The 20,729-nt window shown below is 43.2% G+C and overlaps 1 protein-coding gene and 1 long non-coding RNA gene across 10 annotated transcripts in view; one reads left to right on the top strand and one right to left on the bottom strand.

Moving 5' to 3' along the window:
* The window catches only part of LOC118319041, an 85,166-nt gene extending 67,680 nt beyond the window's left edge, over nucleotides 1-17,486 (top strand). Inside the window, exons 5-6 of one of the 3 annotated variants that reach the window (XR_004795898.2) lie at nucleotides 14,072-14,231; nucleotides 17,357-17,486. This is a non-coding gene — a long non-coding RNA (uncharacterized LOC118319041). Of the gene's footprint in view, nucleotides 1-14,071; nucleotides 14,232-17,356 lie in introns of those variants that run through there. The other 2 variants (XR_007031748.1, XR_004795895.2) reach the window with 2 other exon arrangements.
* The window catches only part of LOC118318978 (protein Dok-7-like), a 29,339-nt gene continuing 23,172 nt past the window's right edge, over nucleotides 14,563-20,729 (bottom strand). For 3 of the 7 annotated variants that reach the window (XM_047335957.1, XM_047335959.1, XM_035649000.2), the window contains 2 exons: nucleotides 17,490-17,654; nucleotides 14,563-15,792 (listed from right to left, as the gene is read on the bottom strand). In XM_047335957.1, the coding sequence (XP_047191913.1) occupies nucleotides 15,656-15,792; nucleotides 17,490-17,654 (302 nt within the window). In that variant the 3' untranslated portion in view covers nucleotides 14,563-15,655. Of the gene's footprint in view, nucleotides 15,793-17,464; nucleotides 17,655-20,729 lie in introns of those variants that run through there. The other 4 variants (XM_047335958.1, XR_007031747.1, XM_047335960.1 and 1 more) reach the window with 4 other exon arrangements.

Raw genomic sequence — 20,729 nt, 5'->3', positions numbered from 1 at the left:
CCATCAAACACTTATCTCGCTCTTGTCCCTGCAGTCGCTGCAAATTGATTTTCAGGTTGTCACAAATATTATTTTTATGTGGCCATACCGAAGTCAAACGGTTTGATTTTCTGCACACAAACCTAATATAAAATGCAAGACGAAAACGTGCGGACTGCAGCGTATCTAAGCCTCATTTAGTTAATCTCTGTGTGGTCAAACCTCTTCATTTAACCACAGAGACAGCTGTAGAAAATCACAGTAAAAAAAATCAATAAATCAATATTTGACTGTGACATTCAGCCTCACAGTTAACATGCATGTATATCTCAGTGTGTTTGCTCAACTTAGCGATAATGTGTGCATCTCGACAATCTGTGTTGACGCTACTCTGCTTTATTATGATAAATTTCAACCGCGCTCATTAAAGGACGAGCATGCTAATGAAATGTCAATAGGCTTCTTTATTGGATGCGTATGAGCTAATAGCCTTTTATGCTCTCCATTTCCTCCCATTGTTTTCAAGTTGATCTGTTCACACTGGTTACACTTTGATAAATGTTATTCAGTTTCCCCCCGTGGTGTTTATTCAAGAGATTTAGCCGGCCGTGATTATCAGTGTATGATGCACGTCTTGTCTCATTTAATCAGATACAAATTGTCCTTTTTGCAGAAGTGTGAGTCACGATATATGAGTAACAGAGTTATGGGACCCCTCGGGCGTCCCATAGGACAACACTTTCATCCAGTCATTTGCTGCGTATCACATGTTCCTAATTAGAAACAATACTGCTTCCTCACTTACCCTGAGAATATGTGATAGTCGAGAATCTCCTGTACTTCAGTGTCCTTGAGCAAGAATCTGACCTCGCGCTGAAAGGCATTATCTCCTTTTGAAGATCAATACATTATTATACCATCATACTTGCTTGTCAACGAATTTTTGCATGCAGAGAAAGGCGTCTGCTAGTCACAAGCGAATCATAAGCAGCAGCCTTTCTATTTTTCTAAGAAATTATAAGCGATACTCAATGAATAATTGATCAGACAGATTTGTTTCCTTTTTTTTTTTTTAAAGACACATATGCCACGTCTGCTTTGCCGTCATGACCTTCTGAAAGGTTTGCGTCACTCATCCTCAGTAGTGCTCAGCATGGGAGCAGAGCAGAGGATAAAAGGTGCTCGGTGAATAGCTGCCTTTGTGAAGGGAAAAGCAAAAGCAATGGCAATGTGTGGATTCACTGCAGAGTAAAAAAAATTCACATAGTACATGCTTTTCAAAACAATAACAAACATCCTCAAGCCGTCCACTCTGCAACGTAAGCCCCAGATCCGCATTCTTGAGGCGTCCTGACAAGTCACCAGCTCCGGCCACATTTCTAGACAAATAGGCGACAAACTACGGCGAAGCTGGTGGTCGATCATGTGGTATGAATTCACGACAGAGTCTTCGAAAGTCGCGCCCATCACAAAACGACTGAAGCATTAGAAACCTCTCAAATCTTGAAATGTCAGTGAGCCAATGCAATGAATGAGTGATAGTTTGAAATATATTCTGTAATGTTTGTGATTCTTGTGATTGTTCAAGAACATGGACTTGGAAGTCCAGCCTCATTCACTGAAATTTTTGGACTTAAAACATCACTGACAGCTTCGGCATCATGACACTTTATCAAATCAATCCACTGGGCATGGAATGAGATTTTTACCGAACTCCGAAGCCCCATAGTATCATCCTCAAGTGCGGCAAAGCAGAAAGATGGGAAGAAGAGGGTACGAGTCCAATTAAGCTTGTGGTCAGATGCATTTCCCTTGCTTCATTGGATACCATTGCCCCCCCCCCCCCCCCCCCCGCTAGAAAATAACAGATCAACGATAACAGTTTTCCACAGGCATTTTTAATGCCATTCACACATCTGCTGTAAATAACTTCCAAGATACACATTTGCTTGTCGTGCTCTTTAATCACACAATCATATAACTGATAGGACAAGCAGTCGATTTTTACACTGCAGATCCTGGTGACAAGAGATGAAGAGTTTGGGCAGAATGCGCTTCCCCTCAGCCAGCAGATAACAGATCCAGATGAATATTAATGCACTTGTTGATGATAATGGGCTGACTGTGCTTGCTTTAAGCACTCCGCTGCACACTTCAAACGATGAGTTCCGACAGCGGTTTAGAAGTGGCACTGTATCTGCAAAAAAAACAGATTTTGGTGATTTACACATTTTATTACACAACCCTTTTTCTCGAGGTTCAAGGTAGCTTTCATTGTGTCCACAGGGAAGAAGTTGTCTTGGAGTGACGAATTTGCTGCAAAACCCCAAAAAAGAGACACTTTAAAACGTCGGCATAAACTGAAATATACACACATCACAGAAACGATTGTATTCATCTTATCCATTAAGACGTGGCCTTAAGAGATTTAGACTTTAGAACTTCCAGCCGAAAGAACCTCAGAGAAAGGCGTGCACACGCTTTGCAGCACTTTATAAGAATCTGTTTAGAGCTAACTCTTCTAAAGCACTTGGCTTATGCTCATTGCAGAGAGAGAGAGAGAGAGAGAGTTCCATTTAATGCGAAGCGAGGCCATTTCCATAAAATAATTGAAGATTTCGGTGGCGAGGGGAGGCAGTCGGTGTCGTACCCCGACATTGTTCTCTCACCGTTTGTAGGAACAGAGAGTAATGCAAACAAGACCAACTGCTTCTGAGCGACACTTAACGGTTCATTGAGCCGCGAGCGGCTCAGCGATGCCATACATCAGTGGGTCGTCTCCACCATCTGTGTAAGTAATGTCTGATGCTGCATGAAACCCGAAATAATGAATCGGCGCCATCCCCCTCTGATGTCTCAATGCGCTGCTCACTTGGAGTAAGCCGCTTGCCCGGATCGCTTCGGCGCGCACAGAGAGAGCATGTGTGGGTAGATGTGCTCCCCCATCACCATTCCTGAAAGGCAACGGAGTCTGTCGACAAATTGAATTCCCCGTGCAACAATAGCTCACTCTGATGATAATAAAACACTCGGAAAGTGACGCTTAATAGATCTCTGACTCTCTTAGCCGGCGCCTGCATTAGCACCGTCACTCCTCTACAGCTGTCGTCTTGAGCTAAATTAGAGTTTGATTACTGCTGTGCCAATGAAAACGAATTCATTCCAAGTGGCAATATTTATGGTCGGGGCCATAAATTAGGTCAATATTCTTCTTTATTAGTCTTTTAGCATTTGTACATGTTGGAATTGCTGTCTTTGTAAGCCATGAATGACGTCTGCCATTGGTTTTGCGAGTAACCCTTTTTGAAGATTCGAGTTCAGACTTTTGACCTGCGCCATCTTGGTTATTTGGGGGGGGGGGGGGGGACCAGATGTAGGAGTTTGAGCAAGTTGTCGTCCACTGCGCGCCCACCTGCACAGATTGGACGGTTCTAGCTGTCAATCAGGCTGTAACCAGGCCCCAATACGCACCGTGCTTTATTGTCTATTTTACTCTGCTGAGACCATAAACTCTTCAGGAAAGTATTTATTGATGATGTAAATCAAGTGATAAGTAGAGTCATTTTTCTAATACATTTCCATAGAAACGGACTTCTTTTGGCAACAGTGGAGTCGCCCTCTGCTGGTGATTCCAGAGAACACAGGCTTCATTTTGCACACCCGGTGACTACGTCCATTTTTTTGTAGAGTCTGAGCAAGTCGTTTTTGACTATGTTTACTGTCATGGTGTGTGGATCAATACCTACAACAGCATTTGCGAGCAGTTCCTTCAATAACTGACCCGAACATGGAAAACCAGCTGCGAATAGCATCATCATCCTTGCCATCTAACATCAGATGCGTCGCCAAAGACGAGCAGTTGGCAGGGCATTAGAGGTTATAAAATTGAATAGGAAAAATAAAAGGACGCCTCAAATAGCACGACGTAATCAAGCTTTATCGAAAGAAAAAGGGGGTTACAGAGAGAACTGGGTTCAATTATTTTCTTAATCCATCTTTTCATGAAAACCCGCTTGCTGACAAATGTATCCCGCGCGCCTCAGGCCTGATTGGAGGGAGAGTCTCCGTTAATTATTAGTTGATTAGGCTTGTCATGAATCATAGGACGCATTTTGCACAGAAAGCTTTTCATCTTCGTCTGAATTTAATTAAAACCAAACATCACAGTGATTAGCGTGAAAAGTTTTCAATGGGAAATCCTGTTTGCATAATGTTCGACATTTTTCTGTTGCACGCAACGTGTGAGTCCGTGTCGACGGCGTCGCACCCAAACATGCGATTGCATGCCAAAGCCTCTTCCATTCGAGCAGAGGCGCCATGGATTCTAAATGTGTGGCATTTGTTGGGCGAGGCAAGATGCTTTAAAGCCTCGGAGCACTTTCTAGGCAGCCCTAAGGGAAGAGTCCCTAATTGAATGAGACAAGCAGAACAGGGGATAGGTGGGGAGTGCATCAGAGGCTGGAGCACTTCCTCTCCTTCAACCAATCAAGTGCAGGATAAATGTCAAGCCCTGGAAAGGCCAGGCTCAGAAATGAAGATAGCTGTTGACTCCCCGAAATGTCAGCTGATATTTGTGTCGCTGGGAAAGGGAGAAACAGGGAAAATTCCCGCAGAGTCCACTAATCATTTCTGCTCCGTACAACTTCGGCCAATGTGTCAAAATCCTTCCTAAATTTCCCGCAGAAGCTCCTGAGAGCAACACTTTGGTTTTTTTTTCTTCACATTTATCCATTTGAAATTAAGTCACAACAACAACAAAGTCTTAATTTATTACTTTCTGTCTAAAATGAGATCTACAACACGATTAAGTGTGCGAAAAGTCCAGGGTTCTGAATGCTTTTCAGTACATGACAAATTGTAATTGGCCTCGACTCACCATCCTCGAGGATTTAAAATCCCTTATAGATTTTGGTGAATAAGAACTGCTGTGGGATCGTGAGCCCTCGTCCCTGCCTGTATTCACTTTTAAACCCATGTTTTTTTTTTCTCCACTTGACCACCCCATGTCACTAACAGTTATTGACTTTTCTGGGGAGAAGTGGATCCTCATACATTTTGCCATGTTTTCCTCGCGAGGCAGATCAAGTGCTCGGAAGCAGCGTGGCGGCCAAACTGTACTCTGTGCCATTAAAAAAAATGTAGGGATGGATTTTTGATCTAGAAATGGAATTTCAACCCAAAGGAAAAAACCTGAATAACTATATTCAATAAAATCACAACATACTTTATCTCAAGGCACTTTACATAGTAAGTTAGAGACCTGACCATATTACAGAGAAACCCAACAGTTCCCACAGTGAACATGCCTGTACAGTTTGTTTCGTGTTACCAGGGGATATGAGTCACTGCATAATTCACAGTGAGTGGCGTGAGGGGGCCTTCTGATGATTTGACATCACTAATAAATTGCATGTGCCCTCAATGTGCATCACAACAAGCAGCACAGCGCCGCGTGAGGCAGGCAATTCTAGCCTGTGGGATCTCGTCCCACTCCCGCCTCAACTGCCGCCACCAACCGTGGTGACTCGTGACCGTCCCGGTCGCAGCCAATCAGGGACAGATCCGGTGACCGTGTCGCGCCAATAAGAAATGTCCCATCCCCACTCGGCTACAGCTGAGGCTGGCCCCTAAAAGGACCATAGCACTCTCTGATTGAAAGTTGCGGCATGCTATATTGTCATCCTCACTTTACCTTGGCTTGGGGTCACAGCCCGAGTTTTTGGACTCTCGGATCAGGACCAGTCCCAGACAGATTAGCGATGAAATTGTATACAACCAGTCTGTACGGAAGACGGGAGTCGCCAGACAACAATTGTGAGCGAATCAGTGCCAAAGAAAGCAATTTCCACCAGCCACCCACCTCTCCTCTATCAAACACTCGTCCCCACCAGAACCCTCTTATTGTTCTTTCAGCCGCTTTCGCCCTCCACAATTCTCTGACCCCTCCCTGGTACAAACAGGAGTTAGAATTTAAGTGCCGAACCATGTTTGAGCAAAGATGCGTCACACACGGTCCTCAGTCGAGAGCTTTTCTTGCTCCCCTCGAAGATGAGTGTCCATCTGCTCTGTGTCGCTTCTTCGTCAGGAACCCTCAAATGTCTTCGGCTGACGTGGCCACAAAACATTCCAGAGCTCGTCACTTCTGTCGATGATGAAATACATTAGTATGCACTCCCTCTCTGGTCTCGATTGCCTGGTCTGGTAAAACTGGTGGTGGTTTTTAAGGCTTTGCTCTATTGTGAAATACAAAGAGATTCACCTGATTCTGGCAGGAACTTAATGTACGGATTTTACAGTATAGATAAATGTCCCACACTCCATCGGTATAGGATTTTTAAAAAACACTGCGTCATCTATAGAAAACTAGTATTTTTGGTTTTGTTTTCTTTGTGACAATTTATCAAATATTGATTTAAAACACAGTCCTTGTTCACCGCTTTTAATTTCTTGGCTGTACTTCCTGACTATCTAGTTTGGAGCATCTTTTTGCTGATTATAGGCGCACGTATCGACCCAGTGGTCTGGCATATTTCCCTTGCTGATGAATAAACCCTTTCTACGAGCAGTTCTATCATCGGGGTGATGACAAATATTCCAGTATCTTCAAAGTGTCTGTGTTTCTCAAACTCGTGAGTTGCGGAGGTGAGAGAGAGTTGCGACCGTTTGAGAAATGCCCTCGTGTTGGACGTTGGTTCGGTGCAGAGCCCTGATGAAACCTCTGACCAGGAAATGGACAAATAATGAAGTGTCCACAGTTGCTCACGATGCCGATTGCCGTTGACAGATTGCTAGAATCTGTCAAGTGTCAGGCCCGAGCCAGGACATCCTCTACGGTCTGCTCTCCGGGGATGGTTTACCAGCCCAGACGATATCGATTCTGTCCCGGGTTCAATCCGCTGTCAGGCGTCGATCGGGAAGCCTGCGGGCATCTGATCTTCCATTTCATACGCAGGTTGAACATACAGCCACCGAACTTGGCTGTTGTGATAAAGGTATTCTCAATCTCTTCTGCCAGACTCTTTTAGTCTCATGGTCCTGCCTGGTGTCTTCATGTACGCGTTGCCTCATAGTGACTGGGCCCGTCCTTTTGCTCTCTCTGTAGTTGTATTTCTTCGGAGTGAGACACTTCTCCTCGTTCAGGGTATTCCCCCCTCGGAGGGTAACAAAGCCAAAAATCAAAGCAACTGGCCAAGTTAACCGAGCTCCCTAATTGTAGCTGCTGGTCTCTCTCTACGCAACTGTTTTTGTATTTATTTGTTGCTGCGTTGCAGTGTTATCGCATAAGAGAAATTTACTCCATCTCTCATGGATCGACAGATTTGACAGTCTGCACTGTAAGGTCGTGAATTGGGAATTCGCTATGCCTACTGTAAGTGAATAGTCGTTCATTTTTAATCGAGATGCCACGTCAGCGGTAGTTTGAATCAGTTGCAATTTAAATAAAAAGCAGGAGTCGCGCTTGTTTTAAAACATTGGCCCCAAAATAGTGCGACGGTAGTGACGGGTTCACACTGTGTTATCGTATCTTCGACTAGTTTTCCGCTGCGTTCTCATTTTGATTTCCGGCAAGTCTCAGAATATCTAATATCCATTAAATGTCTCTCTTGCAGTCCATTATCTTGTTCATTATTTTCCAACTCTTGATAGGTAATGATGCACCTTCTTAATGTACCTGGTGTGTCTTTTCTTTAGGGGGCCGTGAATCACAGAAATAGCACCAAAAATGGCTTATCTTTGAGCGCTGAATGGTCCTGCTGACAGTTTCATAACTGCATAGAAACCCCGCTAAATAGTCTTCAGTGTCGAGAAGAAAATCGACTCCAAGAGATGCAAGGAGCGAATGCAGTGACGTCTGATCTCTTGCATAGAGTGTGTCGTTAGGGGACTCGTCTTTTTCCAGTTACCAAACGAGATGAATAAGAAGAGTCACATGCACCGACGGTATGATTTTGCCATTATATTGCTGAGCAACGTTTTTTCTATTTCAGCCCGGACCATTGAAAACCTTGTGACTCATCTCCGAAATGTCAAGTCTTTCAGTGTGCGTGTGTGTGTGTGTGTGTGTGAAGAGCCTCCCATTTGATTCTGCCTTGAGGAGCTCATCAAAGGCCACACACTCTGCACTGCACAGATGTGCTGGGATGCCCGACAGGGAGGACAAAGACGGTAACCGGAAAAATACAATAAAAAAAAAAATCCCACGAAAAACAATTTTTCGATTCGCTCAACGTTTAACTCCCACGAACCGCTGTACTCCAGTAAAAACTTTAATAAGTCTGTCTTAATACTACACTATAAAAATACCAGATGCCAGGTGATATTCCAGGCCGAGAGAGAATGTGATGCCAATGCTATGCAGCGATCACTTAACAACAACAAAGAGTGGAAAGGTTCGCCCCGTCTGCCCGGCCAGACAGATGATGTCGCAGTCCGTCAGCGTGAGTCGGACACAGTGTAACGCGGAAAACAAGGCGTCTGCCCGCGTCCCACTCCTCATGATCAGAGCCCGACCGATATCGATATTAAGGAGTACGAGATACCCGATACATCGGCCGATATGTATATATCGATGATTCTCAGATGTTGCTATCACACCTTTGACAAAGAAATGTGAATGGGGCTTGATATTTTCATACAATCATAAACTTTATCATAAAAATGACAAATACAACCAACTAAATAGAACTTGAATTAAGAAAAAAATCATTTATTTTACCTAAAATGTAAAACATAAATACACAAATAAAGGCTCTTATCAGCTCTGAACATGTCAGTCGGGCTCTACTCATGTTTCTGTAAACCATTCAGCTCATCACGTCCTGTACTTTACTTCACATGGGTGCTGTCAGGACAGTAAACTGTGCACATGGCACTTCCAGAATTAATAAGTTACTCTTGTGTTGTTTGGATCAACTTCCACAAGCAATTTCTTGCGACTTGTCTAATTAAAAATCATCAAAACCGCAGATACATTTGTGCAGAAGATATACACAAACTAAATTGCTCCATCAAACGTCTTTTTAAATGCTTTTAAATTACTGTGTATGTTAATGACTGGATGCAACTGGACCGAAAAAAGGCAAGAAGTGAGTATATGTTTGCTCACAGTCGTCATCACTTTTCAGATTTGGCTTCAGGCTCCACTGCACATTCCCTTCGAAGAAGTTCATTTCGTAATTTTTTTTTCACCCCTCAAAAATCCGCAAGTCGTTTAGAGGATCATTGGCATCGTGCTGAGTCGCGTCATACTGTGTTGCTCGGCGCCTCGCTGTGATAATTACTCATTACAAAGCAACTTTTCTGATACATTTCCTTGTACAGAAAATTAACTGGAAACGGGGACAAACAAATCTAATATCAAGACAAAAACAGCACAGTGAGGTTGGGTTAGATAAATTAACCAATTGTTAAAAAGCTAATAGAAATCAATAGGCGTAAAGAAAACAAATGTGGAGCTGGGGGGGGAAAAAAGCAATATGAGCTTTAGTGGCGAGGTAACGATGTCACACAGTGGGCGGTTGTCCTCCGAGCCACTTGACACTCCTTGTTGTCTCGCTCCCGTCGGTGACAGACGAGCATCAGGCTGAAGTGTTTGTGTTGTTGCGGGCATTCATTGTGAAGTGCGAACAGATAGACGACAGTCGGCGCGTTATGTAACTCCTGAACAATCGGCAGCACAGCTCGCCTCATATGTCAATATAATATACGTAATGGGAAATATTCCCCCGATTTTGAACGGACGGTAAAAGGCAAACGGCTGTTTTGTCGACATCACAGGACTCTCGCTGTTATTTAATATCTCTGAATCGTTCGTGTGAGTTACACGCCTGGGTGGAGGGTGCAATCAATATTCGGCACCGGGATCATCCGTGCCTATTGCTGCGAGTTACTGAATCATAACTGCAGACGCAGCTCAACAGATAATGAGACAGAATTTGTTGGCGGGAGGGATTGCATTCACGTGTCCTGTACGTTGAGGAGTTAGCAGCACATCTGACCCTCAGAAGAGAATCCTCCCAAATGCTGTTTCATCAATACTGTAAGGAGGGGTCGTTAGCTGTCAGAAACTGATCAATATTTATAGACCTATTCATCAAAGGCCTTTATATTGTTGAGTCGGGGGGGGAAAACAAAAGGAAGAAATACACTCATCACTGTGGTCACACCACCGATGAATGGTTTGGTGTTTTCAGTGTCCGTATCCCTCGCTGTCCTCAGACAATGCTAGACGCCTCGCGTATTGGAGTCTTATTAAACTATAATGTAATTAGCACCTATTGTCAGCGTATGAGCACATTTGCACAGAATCCTGAAAGCATCAGGCGGCAGAAAAAAACAAATGAAGAAGGATATTGGGATGCTGCCTCGTGGGCACCAACTGCGATGGGCTCTTGGTGAGTTTGTGTGAGACATCAAGAGGTCATAATCGAGTTGGGCCGAACGAGGCCAATGACCGGGGCCCGATGACTGGAGCAAAAAAGGTCAACGGCTGGAGTTTATTGGTTTTGCCGTTTGGAAGCGTTACTAAACCCCGCAGGCTTTGGCCATTTGCAACAAATCACTTCCGACAGATAAACCGATCAGCTGCTATTTGGGGAAGCGTAACATTTACTTAGAAGCCACGAGGTTGTAGGTTCAAGCATCAGTGCACGCGTCAAGTGACCGTAGCGCGCCGCTTAGCAAAGCCGGACTCCACATTTGTGACCTTACACGCTTGCGGGCCGCTTCCAAACCGAAAACAAATACTTTGACTCCATTCATTTGCCAATAGGACACAGTGTCGCCTTGGAGAACCACATGCAATCAAAGGAAAACAAACTGTTACACGTGAGGTCTCAACAAACGACTAATTCCCGCGTCCTCCGCCAGACGCCACCCGGAGAACACACGCTGCTGTAATCTCATCTTTTGCCGCGCAGAATGAGAAATTAATTGAAGCGAGAGGAAAACTAATAGATTGATAGTCTGTGGGAAATAATGTTTGTCCATACAGTATATTTAATGGTTCAGTGAGCATGTCGGCTAGGTGAAATGAATCCTCTTGGTCCTCGTTACGAAAGACGGAACCGTATTTACGTAACAAGTTGCTTTTTGTATTTCTGCACAAGGTGGTTGGGCAATATGACGTATTGGCACTGAAGTTGTTACACTACGTTGAACAGTTTGTGAATTGTACCGATACTGGTGTCGAAACAGTTTCTGGCCACTTGCGGGCTGCACGAGCTGTAAACGCAACAATGACACATTCTTATTTCGCCCAAAGTTGTTCGGCAACACCTTCTATTGCTTGCATATTGAAATATCCTGCAGAGACGGAGTCGCATTAGCATTCATTCACATTCACTCCGTTTCTATATCAGGTTTTTGTCGACGTCTAAAGCGAAATATTAGTCCCTTTAACTGCTAAATGCTCAACTGTGTTCTTCAGATAATTGTTGGCCAATCAGGTTTTGTGGCACCTTCTTATGCCTTGCTATACTATGTCATTTTATGCCATACAACACTATGCCGTTTTATGCTTTTTTATACCGTCCTATACTATGACTCTGTCAGTTTTTATGCCTACTATACTTAAGCAATAGCTCACGACAGGCCGCGGTATGCCGTCTTATGTCTTATAATACTATTCCGTTTTTTGATGAATCTGAGCTCGCAGTTTAAGTCTTATGAGACTCAGTGAATTAAGACCAGAAGTGAAGAGCGAAAAGCTACGAGAGCAGCTCAGTATGACGGAGGCACGGTGGAGTGGAGGTTAAGTCCGTGGCTGGAGAGTCGACTAGTCAGGGAGACGCTGGTTCAGACCCTGGACCAGCGTCCAGGGTCACAGACTACCGACCGTCCTTCACATTGAGCTGGTCTCGTAGCTTTTCACTCAGTCTAATGAGTCAAAACATCACAGTATAGAGTAAGGCATAATAAATTGAAAATACGTATCATTTTTTTTTCAGTTTTCATGCCATGCTATTGTTTTTTCACATTCTTTGCCACACTGTCCCTCTGCTGTTTTTCGCCTGACTATACTGTCGTCAATTGACATTTTTATGCCATACTATACCGTTTTTTTTATACTATACCTTTTTTTATCGGTTGTAGGCCTTGCTATTTGGTCTTTTTTTTTTTAAACTGTTTTTCACATTTTTTGCCGTCATTTTTTTCAGTTTTTATGCCAAACTATACAATGCCGTTTTATGCCGGTAGCTGCAAGTGAATGAAAACAATGAGCTCCACAGAGGTGAGGGGAAGGGCAGAGTCTGGTGAGAAGTCGATGCAGGTAACAATGCAGTCATTTTAGCCATTTTTACTGTAAAAGCGGCTTTGAGTTACACAGCAATTCCCCCCCCCAAAAAATGTAATAACACTCTCGTTTTTTCCTCCGCCTTGGTCAACAATGAAAGAGGATTGTGTTCATGGAGGGGGGAAGACTTTTTTCCGCTTCACTTCTACAAAAACAGCCCTCTGACTTAATGACCTGTGAATACTAGTGAGGGAAAAGGTCAAGTTATGGTCATTTGAATCCAGCGATGCTCAAGAATTACTCTGATGTGAACAAACAGTCTCGTCTGGGCCTATAGTGCGTTTGCCTAGGAGGGGAAAAAAAAAATCCTTTCTCTGAATAATTTACGAAATATAGTCCTCATTTCTGACTCGTACGAAAGGAGCAGCAAGGTCAGTAATGAAGCGCCAAAGGTGAAAAAAAAGAAAAAACCCTCCGTGAATAATTAAACACGCTGAGTTTTGTTTTCTGACATGTATGTAAAAGAGCGACAAAGCAAAGCAGGCGGCTTGATTTGCAAATACCAATTACACATTCAGTCGATGGAATTTCCTCAGAGGAGGGGACGTTCAGGTCATGACAACGGTGCAAAGAACGGAACACAATGATCCTGGATTTTTACACACAGCATCAACTGCCTTTGTTCTTCCAACCCACTGTACAGTCGCAAGGAAAAAAAAGTACCCGAGCCCTTTGGAATCGCCTGGTTTCCTGCATTGATTTGTCATGATATATTATCTACGTTTCAAGTCACAAGACGATGGAGGTGGAGATTTAACTGGCAACCACCTCAAACTACTGTACCGCTCGATTTGGATCTATTTCGTACCAAGAACCATTCAGGATGTTTGGTGTGACCGTTTCTCGTTCCATCGATTGGACTCCAGGTTGTTGTCGTTTTTAAAATCTCGCCTCCTGTCACATTTTGATTTCGTTAGCTTCGGGGGATCTCGTCGTTTTTTTCAACCTGCCCCGTTGAATCATCATTTAAATGATGTGTTCAATATTAACAAGACAAGCCGTAAGGCCTGTGTGTTGGAATCAATATATATTGTTTGTTCGTGATCAATCACTGTGCTTTTTCTTGCAACCGTACTTACAATTCCTGAATAGTTTTAAGTCTTTAAGAGAAGGTCAAACGCTCGTCTCAGCTCAGCACGTCTCAAGATGTGTACAACCAGGTCTGTAGTCCAATCGCAAATCAAAACCTAGTGACCTGTAAAATGATACAGCATTGGATTATTTCCTTTCAAAACTCCAGTATGTCAGTGGTATTTATCACGTAGCTGAGACCAGGTCCCGTCAACGCAGAGGCCCAACAACTAAGGCCACACGTCAGGTTGGCCTGTTGCTATCCTTAGTTCTGAGAATTTACTTTCAAGAGAGGGGACGAGTCTTTTGCGAGCACCGAATCAGACCTTTGGTGCATTCACTGTCGGGTGGGAGAGATTAAAACACACCAAAACGAATACTGCAGCTTCTTTCATTGAAAACAGTCGTGGCAATTACATACAAGCTGTCTGCAGCCCTGCATGGTTCATTAAACTACTGCCACCAGTTTCTCGATGGCATGGATAATGTATTTATATCAATTTTTGCTTGCAGAGACATCCAATCAGGCGTTTTATTTCTGGTCTCTCCAGCTCCATTTAATGAGCAAATGAAGAGACGCTTCCCTGCACCGTGTGGTTTTGTTAACGTGAACCATACATCACCTTCTTGAAAATAGGTGGATGAGGGACAATCCCTATTGATAGTCCCTCTGTGTGAGCTTTTGATTTGGATCTAATGTGCAAAATCTTCCGTTTTGTCTTCCAGAGCTCTCACATGGCCAGACGGGATCCCCCACGTTATTTCCTGCGACGGCTGCCGGACAAACCGAGTCTGGCCTGCCCATACAGTCTCTGCAGCCAAGGTGACTCCATCATGGTGCATTAAGGGAAAATTATTCATCAATCACACAACAAGCTTCACAAAAGTAATAGTTAATCCCACAGCCCGATGAGAGGTAAGGAACGATACTTGTTTAGCATCAGACGATGATAAAGTACGTTAATTCATTATTTTTAAAAATCATCGGTCAATAGGTGCAGATTTCTAATATGGCCACCAGGGGGTGTCTAACAACAAGCTAATGCTAATAAAAATGTATCTTATTTAATTATCGCTTCATAATTCAAAGGCAAAATAAATTGGCGAATTTCATCGGTCAGAGCAACAAAAAAATGCTCAAATCACTGTTAGAATGCGATCTGTGCTGACTGCCTTCATATTGCATCTGTCCATTATAGAATTGAATTAAAACAAACAAGAGCACTTCAGGCAGTTTTATATGGAACAACATACTGTACTGGTTTACAACTGAACACACAAACAGTGGCTAAAGTTATAAATAATTTACAAGGAAAGATTGCGCCTTACATCTTTACTGTACATAAATTGTATGTCTTAGGATATATAATCCATATCACCTAAATAGAGGCACAAATATTTACAGATATCAAAAACAGTATAATGACTAAGATGAGTCGCTCCACACCACACAAACCAAAATTACAGTTTCAGTAAAAGTGTTGAGGAATACTTATAGACAGGATGAAACGTCTGTTATTTGAGTAATGATGAATATGCAGAGATTTTCAGCATCCTCTCTGCTTCACGTTATTTATGAAGACAATTTCCCACAGTAAATCCCGGTCTATGTGAACTGTGAAGCAGAAAAAGAAGAAACGATAGCAGCATATGTTAAAAACAAATCCATTAGTCACACCCTGGCGAACAAAGGTTGTTATGCGCAACATGGAACCATTGTTAAAAACATTTAGAGCAGGTTTATCAGAGTATGCTGCACATTTCTGGCTAGTTCTGAGTAAGACTGGATGAAAGGTTTCCCCCTAAATGTGAATACATTGAAGAGCTCTGGCAACTGAATGTGGAATTACTGGGTGTGAACTCCTCGGGGGAATAAACATCTCTGCCACCACCCTGCCTCGTTCCCAAACATGGACGGAAGCGGCACTCTGTCTCATTAGGGACGGCCTGAGTGAGCTGTGAAATGCCTCTGCTGAGGGGGTTTCGTCAGAGCTCAGGACTGGCACGTCGCCCGAGGCCCCGGCGCTGACATAATGTCATTTAATGAGATGCCCCAAAGGAGATCGAGATTGAAATGTTGCTCCTGATCCGGTGTCAGACTTTCCCAGGGAGGCTCCATCTCAATGTTGCCTTGCGAAAAGAGGAACGAGTTGGAATCTGAGGGGGCATTGGGCAGATGGCATTTGCGTAGACGCAGGGTGGCTCAAACTAAAATCTGCATGGAAACGGTGGAAAAGAACGGAGAGAAGAAATCCCTGGAGATCTTACTGGGACAGTCTTTTGGGCAAAAGCGTTTGAGAGCTGAAGGACTCAATGTGGCGTCGCCTTCCTTCTCAGCTCCAGAGTGAGCAGGCCCTCCTGCCGACCCAGCGCGTGCTGCGTGCCAACTTTGTGGGCCGTCTCCGTGGCAGTGATGTCGATCTGGGCGTACTTGGTGGAGCTCTTCCCTGTTGAGACATAAAAACATCCTCGTGACAGAATAATCATCACTGGAGCGCTCAACACACTTTCATTTGCCATCTTGCAGACAGAGAAGCAAGCAAAAAAAAAAAACATGTCAAGTCTAGATTGACTTATTAACATTTTGCATCTACTAAGAAATTGCCACCTCAACTGGTTTATGGGGGGGTTAAGTGTGAGGTTATTTCCTGGACATAACAGTATTTTTACTCTCCGATGTCTGTACAGACTCGAAACAAGACAGAACATGCTAAGCATTCAGACACGAGCGGCCACCGTATGTTCACCAACGCGTTTGGAAAAAGAGCGGTATTTAGTTGGAAACAATCAGAAACCTCACTGCTTTACCAGAAGAAGAATTATGGTTTTCTAGTCCCTCTTTTAGATAATAATCACCTTTATGCTAATTTAAAGGAGTGACAGCAGAGGTGTTGCCCAATCATCTTTAAATCAAAATCCTGAAGTCCGACGACTCATAAATTTCCAAACAAATATGACAAAGGTTTCAGAGCGAAGTGGATCCTCTGCCCTCGCTGCCGACGCGATCGTTCGAGCAACGCGCCGTGCGAATCAGAAGAATATGCAAATGAGCCGACTGAAGCCTTTAAAAATTCCCCTCATGCACTGTCTTCCATATGCACATCGCCAGCATTACCATAATTCGGCGCCCTTCCCTGTGTGAAATTCAAATAAGCGAGACGTCGGGCTTTAATCACAGCGGCACATGAATGAATGTCAATAAAAAGCACATCGCGCTATTGTTGCCTGCTGCTTGAATTATGTTTTACAGTCGCGGAAAGTCGAGGAAATCAAAACCAGCTCCTCACGACGCCGTGAGCAGTCCCTGGAGGACGAGACCATTAGAGCCAGTGAATTCACAGCTGTGATCTGAATGCCCCTTGACCCCCTTTCAATGGCAACAGGACCGCTCCCAGGTGACAGATTAATGCTTGCTCGCTGGGATATAAACCACATTGCAGACATCAGATATGAACCTCTCGTGTCGGAGCCAATAACCGACTTGTCTGTCAATTACAGCTCACTGCCGCGGCTCCGGTGACGAGGACTCAGCTGTCTCTTAGCGAGACGACGACATCATCTCAGTCATTTAGGGAGCGATTCCCGTAACTCGGACAAAGTGAAATGGAATTACAGAACATCAACAATCGTGTTTCGGGAGCAACTCTTCCTCCTCGCTTGATATCGATACCCCGGTTGATCTAAAATTGGCTCCTTCGTATGCGTGTGCACGATAAGAAATGAAGCCTCGAACACAGTGGGGAAGAAAGTCAAGAACATGAGGCCACAGCTGAGGTCGTTTTACCTAACATTTACATAAAAAACAAGATCTGCTTGCATCTAATCTGTTAAATATAATGATTAATAATTCCTGAGCACGGCTACTGGTGATTAGAAGTGCTCCAATGGACTGAGCAGATTAGTTTTCTTAATATTCTGGAGTTCCCAAGTTGAAATCTTTAAAATGATTGATAACAGGATGCCTCAAACTCATTTAATATCAAAGAGTTACTATGTTTTTTTTCTCCACAGATGAACTTCTGGCCAGCGTTTGAAATAAGCTAAAATGCTGGACTGCTTATAAAGTGACCTACAAATGATCATTGATGCTGAAGAAACAAACTGTATGGAGATCATCAGAGGTTACTTCGGACGCCACACTCACCCTGAGCCGGTAGATGTGCGAGTGTCCCCCGGGGGCCGGGCCCCGGCTCCTGCAGCTCCAGCTCCATGTAGTTGAGTTGCTTCTTGGACGCGGGGCTGACGGGAATATTCACGTAGGTCACCCCGTCGCTGCAAGGCCTCTCGGGGGGGAAAACGAACACCGCCCCTGACGACGAGAGAGCAAAACTGTCATCATTTGTATCTGAACACTTACTTTGAATAAGTTTAAGGCATGAAAAATGCCATTCTGTAGCCCGTCTCTGCATGAAGGGTTGCCAGGCAGAGTCGTGCCTATAGGCTGGAACTTTGGAAGAGGAACACACAGGTCAGAGTTTTGAGGAAGAGGCCTGTAGTAAGCAGTTAAAACGCGTCTGCTCAGGTGAAGGACCCGAGATGGAGAGGCACGTACCGCGTTCTACTAACCCCGTCAACGGCAGCGAAAGGGGCAACTTGGATTCAGGCCCTCTCATTGTTGGAGTGCACCATTACCATGAAAAGAATATGGGAAAGATTACTTACTTACACATACTCTTGACAGAACGAGAAGATCGTAATGTCTGCAGGAATGTTTCAGCATCAGTTCAGTTCAATGTTTATTTATCATTGATTGACCGGCGGGTATTCCTTAACATTTCCCATCATGCCGACACATGGTTGTTTTTAATATTTGCTGTAATTGAGTATAACATATAAACAGATGTGCTTGTTTGAAAATGATGTACCATTATTTCTCCAGCATATGGGTAAAAAAACAAAACAATGATGTGGTTTGTGTTATTGCAATGTGAGAGAAATATTATATTATCATAATTTTAAGACAATCATATAAAGTGTAAGACTTTTCAGGACTTCTTATGGACAACACTTTTTGTGAAGCGTGGTTGCCAGGTCCATAATACAAATACTGTTCTGAAAACGTCAAAAGGCCATGGATAAGGATTGGTATCTTTCAAGAAAATCATTTGATTGGATGTCATAGTATAGGAGGCATTAAGAAGAGCAGATCACTTGACGCCAACACAGTAACCTTGCTGATATTAAAAAATACACCGGCTCCTCCACTTCTACGTTTAAAACAATATCTGTTGTCATTATGACCTTCATTAAAAGATAATAATGAAGGATTAAACAATAAGGCTGGTGTCATTATGACTTTAATCAGAAGTTAGATGACTCCCCCTCTAGGCTGAACTGCTCTTGTGACTCATATGTTAATGAGTCATGCAGATAGAGCATCAGCAGTAACACTGTGTATCCCACTGAAATGCCCTTTCCTCCCCCAGAGGCTAATTATGTGTAATTAGCCGACAGGCCCCCAGAGATAAATTATGCGATACATTACAGTCATTTTGTGCTATGGGGTAGTCAAATTTAATCGACTGCCCTTTTAATTAAGCCGTCAAGTTATTTTGTCGATTGACTCATGCTGCTGTGCTGCACTTCCAATAGTTTACTGACCAAATGTAATGTCTTTGACCAGTGAACAAACGTGTGCTGAGGGAACAGTCGTTAATAGGAGCAATTACATGTTGGTCTGAAAGTTACACTCGTATATAGGTAAGTCGATAACCATCGATTATGTGTTGACGTCATCCGTCTTTGTATCTGTATATGAAACTTTGTATTTAATTTGCTGACATTGCGTCTCGATGGGACCTTCCTGGTAGAATAAAGGATAAATGAAACAAATAAATGCCGTTGAATCGTTTTGACAAAAAACACATGGCGTATGCTCTGGGTCTTGAGTCGGTATATTTGCTCGGGCTATGTTTTGGGCCTTAATCTAGACTGGTTGTGTCCGTATGTATCGCCTATTTGACGGAATTGGGACTGGTCCTGATCTGAGAGTTAAAATTTTAGGTGCGGCTCTGAGCCCATTTAATGACTGGGACAGTCACGAGTCACCAGAACTGGTGAGCTGGTAGCGGCAGTTCAGGAGGAGTGCGATAACTATAAATTATCCAGTAGCTGATAACCCCATTTTATTTATTTCCATTTAAATAAAAAAATGACATCAGCATCTGTGTTTGTAATGTGCCCCCATTCATTCTTGGAATATTTGAAAGCACCAACAGAGCTATGAAACACTACAAACTCAGATTTATATTTAAAAGGTAGTAAAGCAAAGCCAAATACATTACTATAAAATAGGAGGTTTTAACTGCAGCCTGACAACAGTTTAACGCTGAACTGATGCTGAACATTGAAAGTGTTACGGAATAATCAGAGAAAACTATAAAAGTTTGGGTATAATATGGTCACGGCATGATATGTGTCTACATGAGGAGCATGTCAAACCAGGAAACACTCCTGACAAACATTATAATCTGGGTAAAAAAGTAGTAATGCTTCAAGATTGATCGAAGACTGCAGTCAGAAGAAAAAGGTGTCAAGTAAAACTAACAAAATAAATAAATATATGTCGCCTACAACCAAAGCGTTTTCCTGTCGAACACACCAATTACAGCTGCAGCGCTGCCTGAAGTGAATTTCCCGTGTAATTCATAAGGCTTGATAAACGGTTTCCAGTGACGACAGGAAGCCGCGGTCAGCTTTACCTGTCATAACCCGAAAGGGCACCAAGATGAAGAGGCGCGGAGCGGAGTTCATTGCTGGCAGCATAAAAGCAGTTAAGATCAAAAAATATGTTTGATGTGTTTTTTTTTTTTTTTAAATGTCTGTATCAATAACACCAGCAAAGATGTCTACAACATTCAATATCTAAAAAAAAAAGTAATAATTAAAAAGCATAATGTGAACACCACTGTTCACACATTAATTTGTGCTTTTTGGGTTTGTCCAGTAAATATTGGATTAAAGATTTAAACCTGTTCATAGTCGGGTATCTGCGAGTATTTTGACCAATTAGAATAAATTTCTCACAGATGTACAAACTATAATTTAGACTTTTACCGACATTACAACTCAGTGTTCATTTATCCAGTTCTTTTTTTCTGAGCGGGTCTAATATTACAGCACCGAGCTCTTCCAGTAGTCAACAAGGACGAACAACCTCAAACACGACATTATCTAATCTGTTAAAATATTGCTATCGTCAAAAATCCATCAGTTCACACCAATTCACTTTTATACTTATGTCCAGGGTCGATTTCAGGCAGTGTACTAGGGCTGCCACTTTTAACTTAAAACAGGAACATTTGTTCAAAAGCGGGGGGGGGGGGGGGGGAGTTATTAAACGACCTCAGATTCTATTGATGCAGCAGACTGTTTCAAGTAGTTT

The sequence above is a fragment of the Scophthalmus maximus genome, chromosome 12, assembly GCF_022379125.1.
Source record: "Scophthalmus maximus strain ysfricsl-2021 chromosome 12, ASM2237912v1, whole genome shotgun sequence".
NCBI lineage: Eukaryota > Metazoa > Chordata > Actinopteri > Pleuronectiformes > Scophthalmidae > Scophthalmus > Scophthalmus maximus.
The sequence above is the reverse complement of the archived record's forward strand: the minus strand, read 5'-3'. Positions and strand labels throughout refer to the sequence as shown.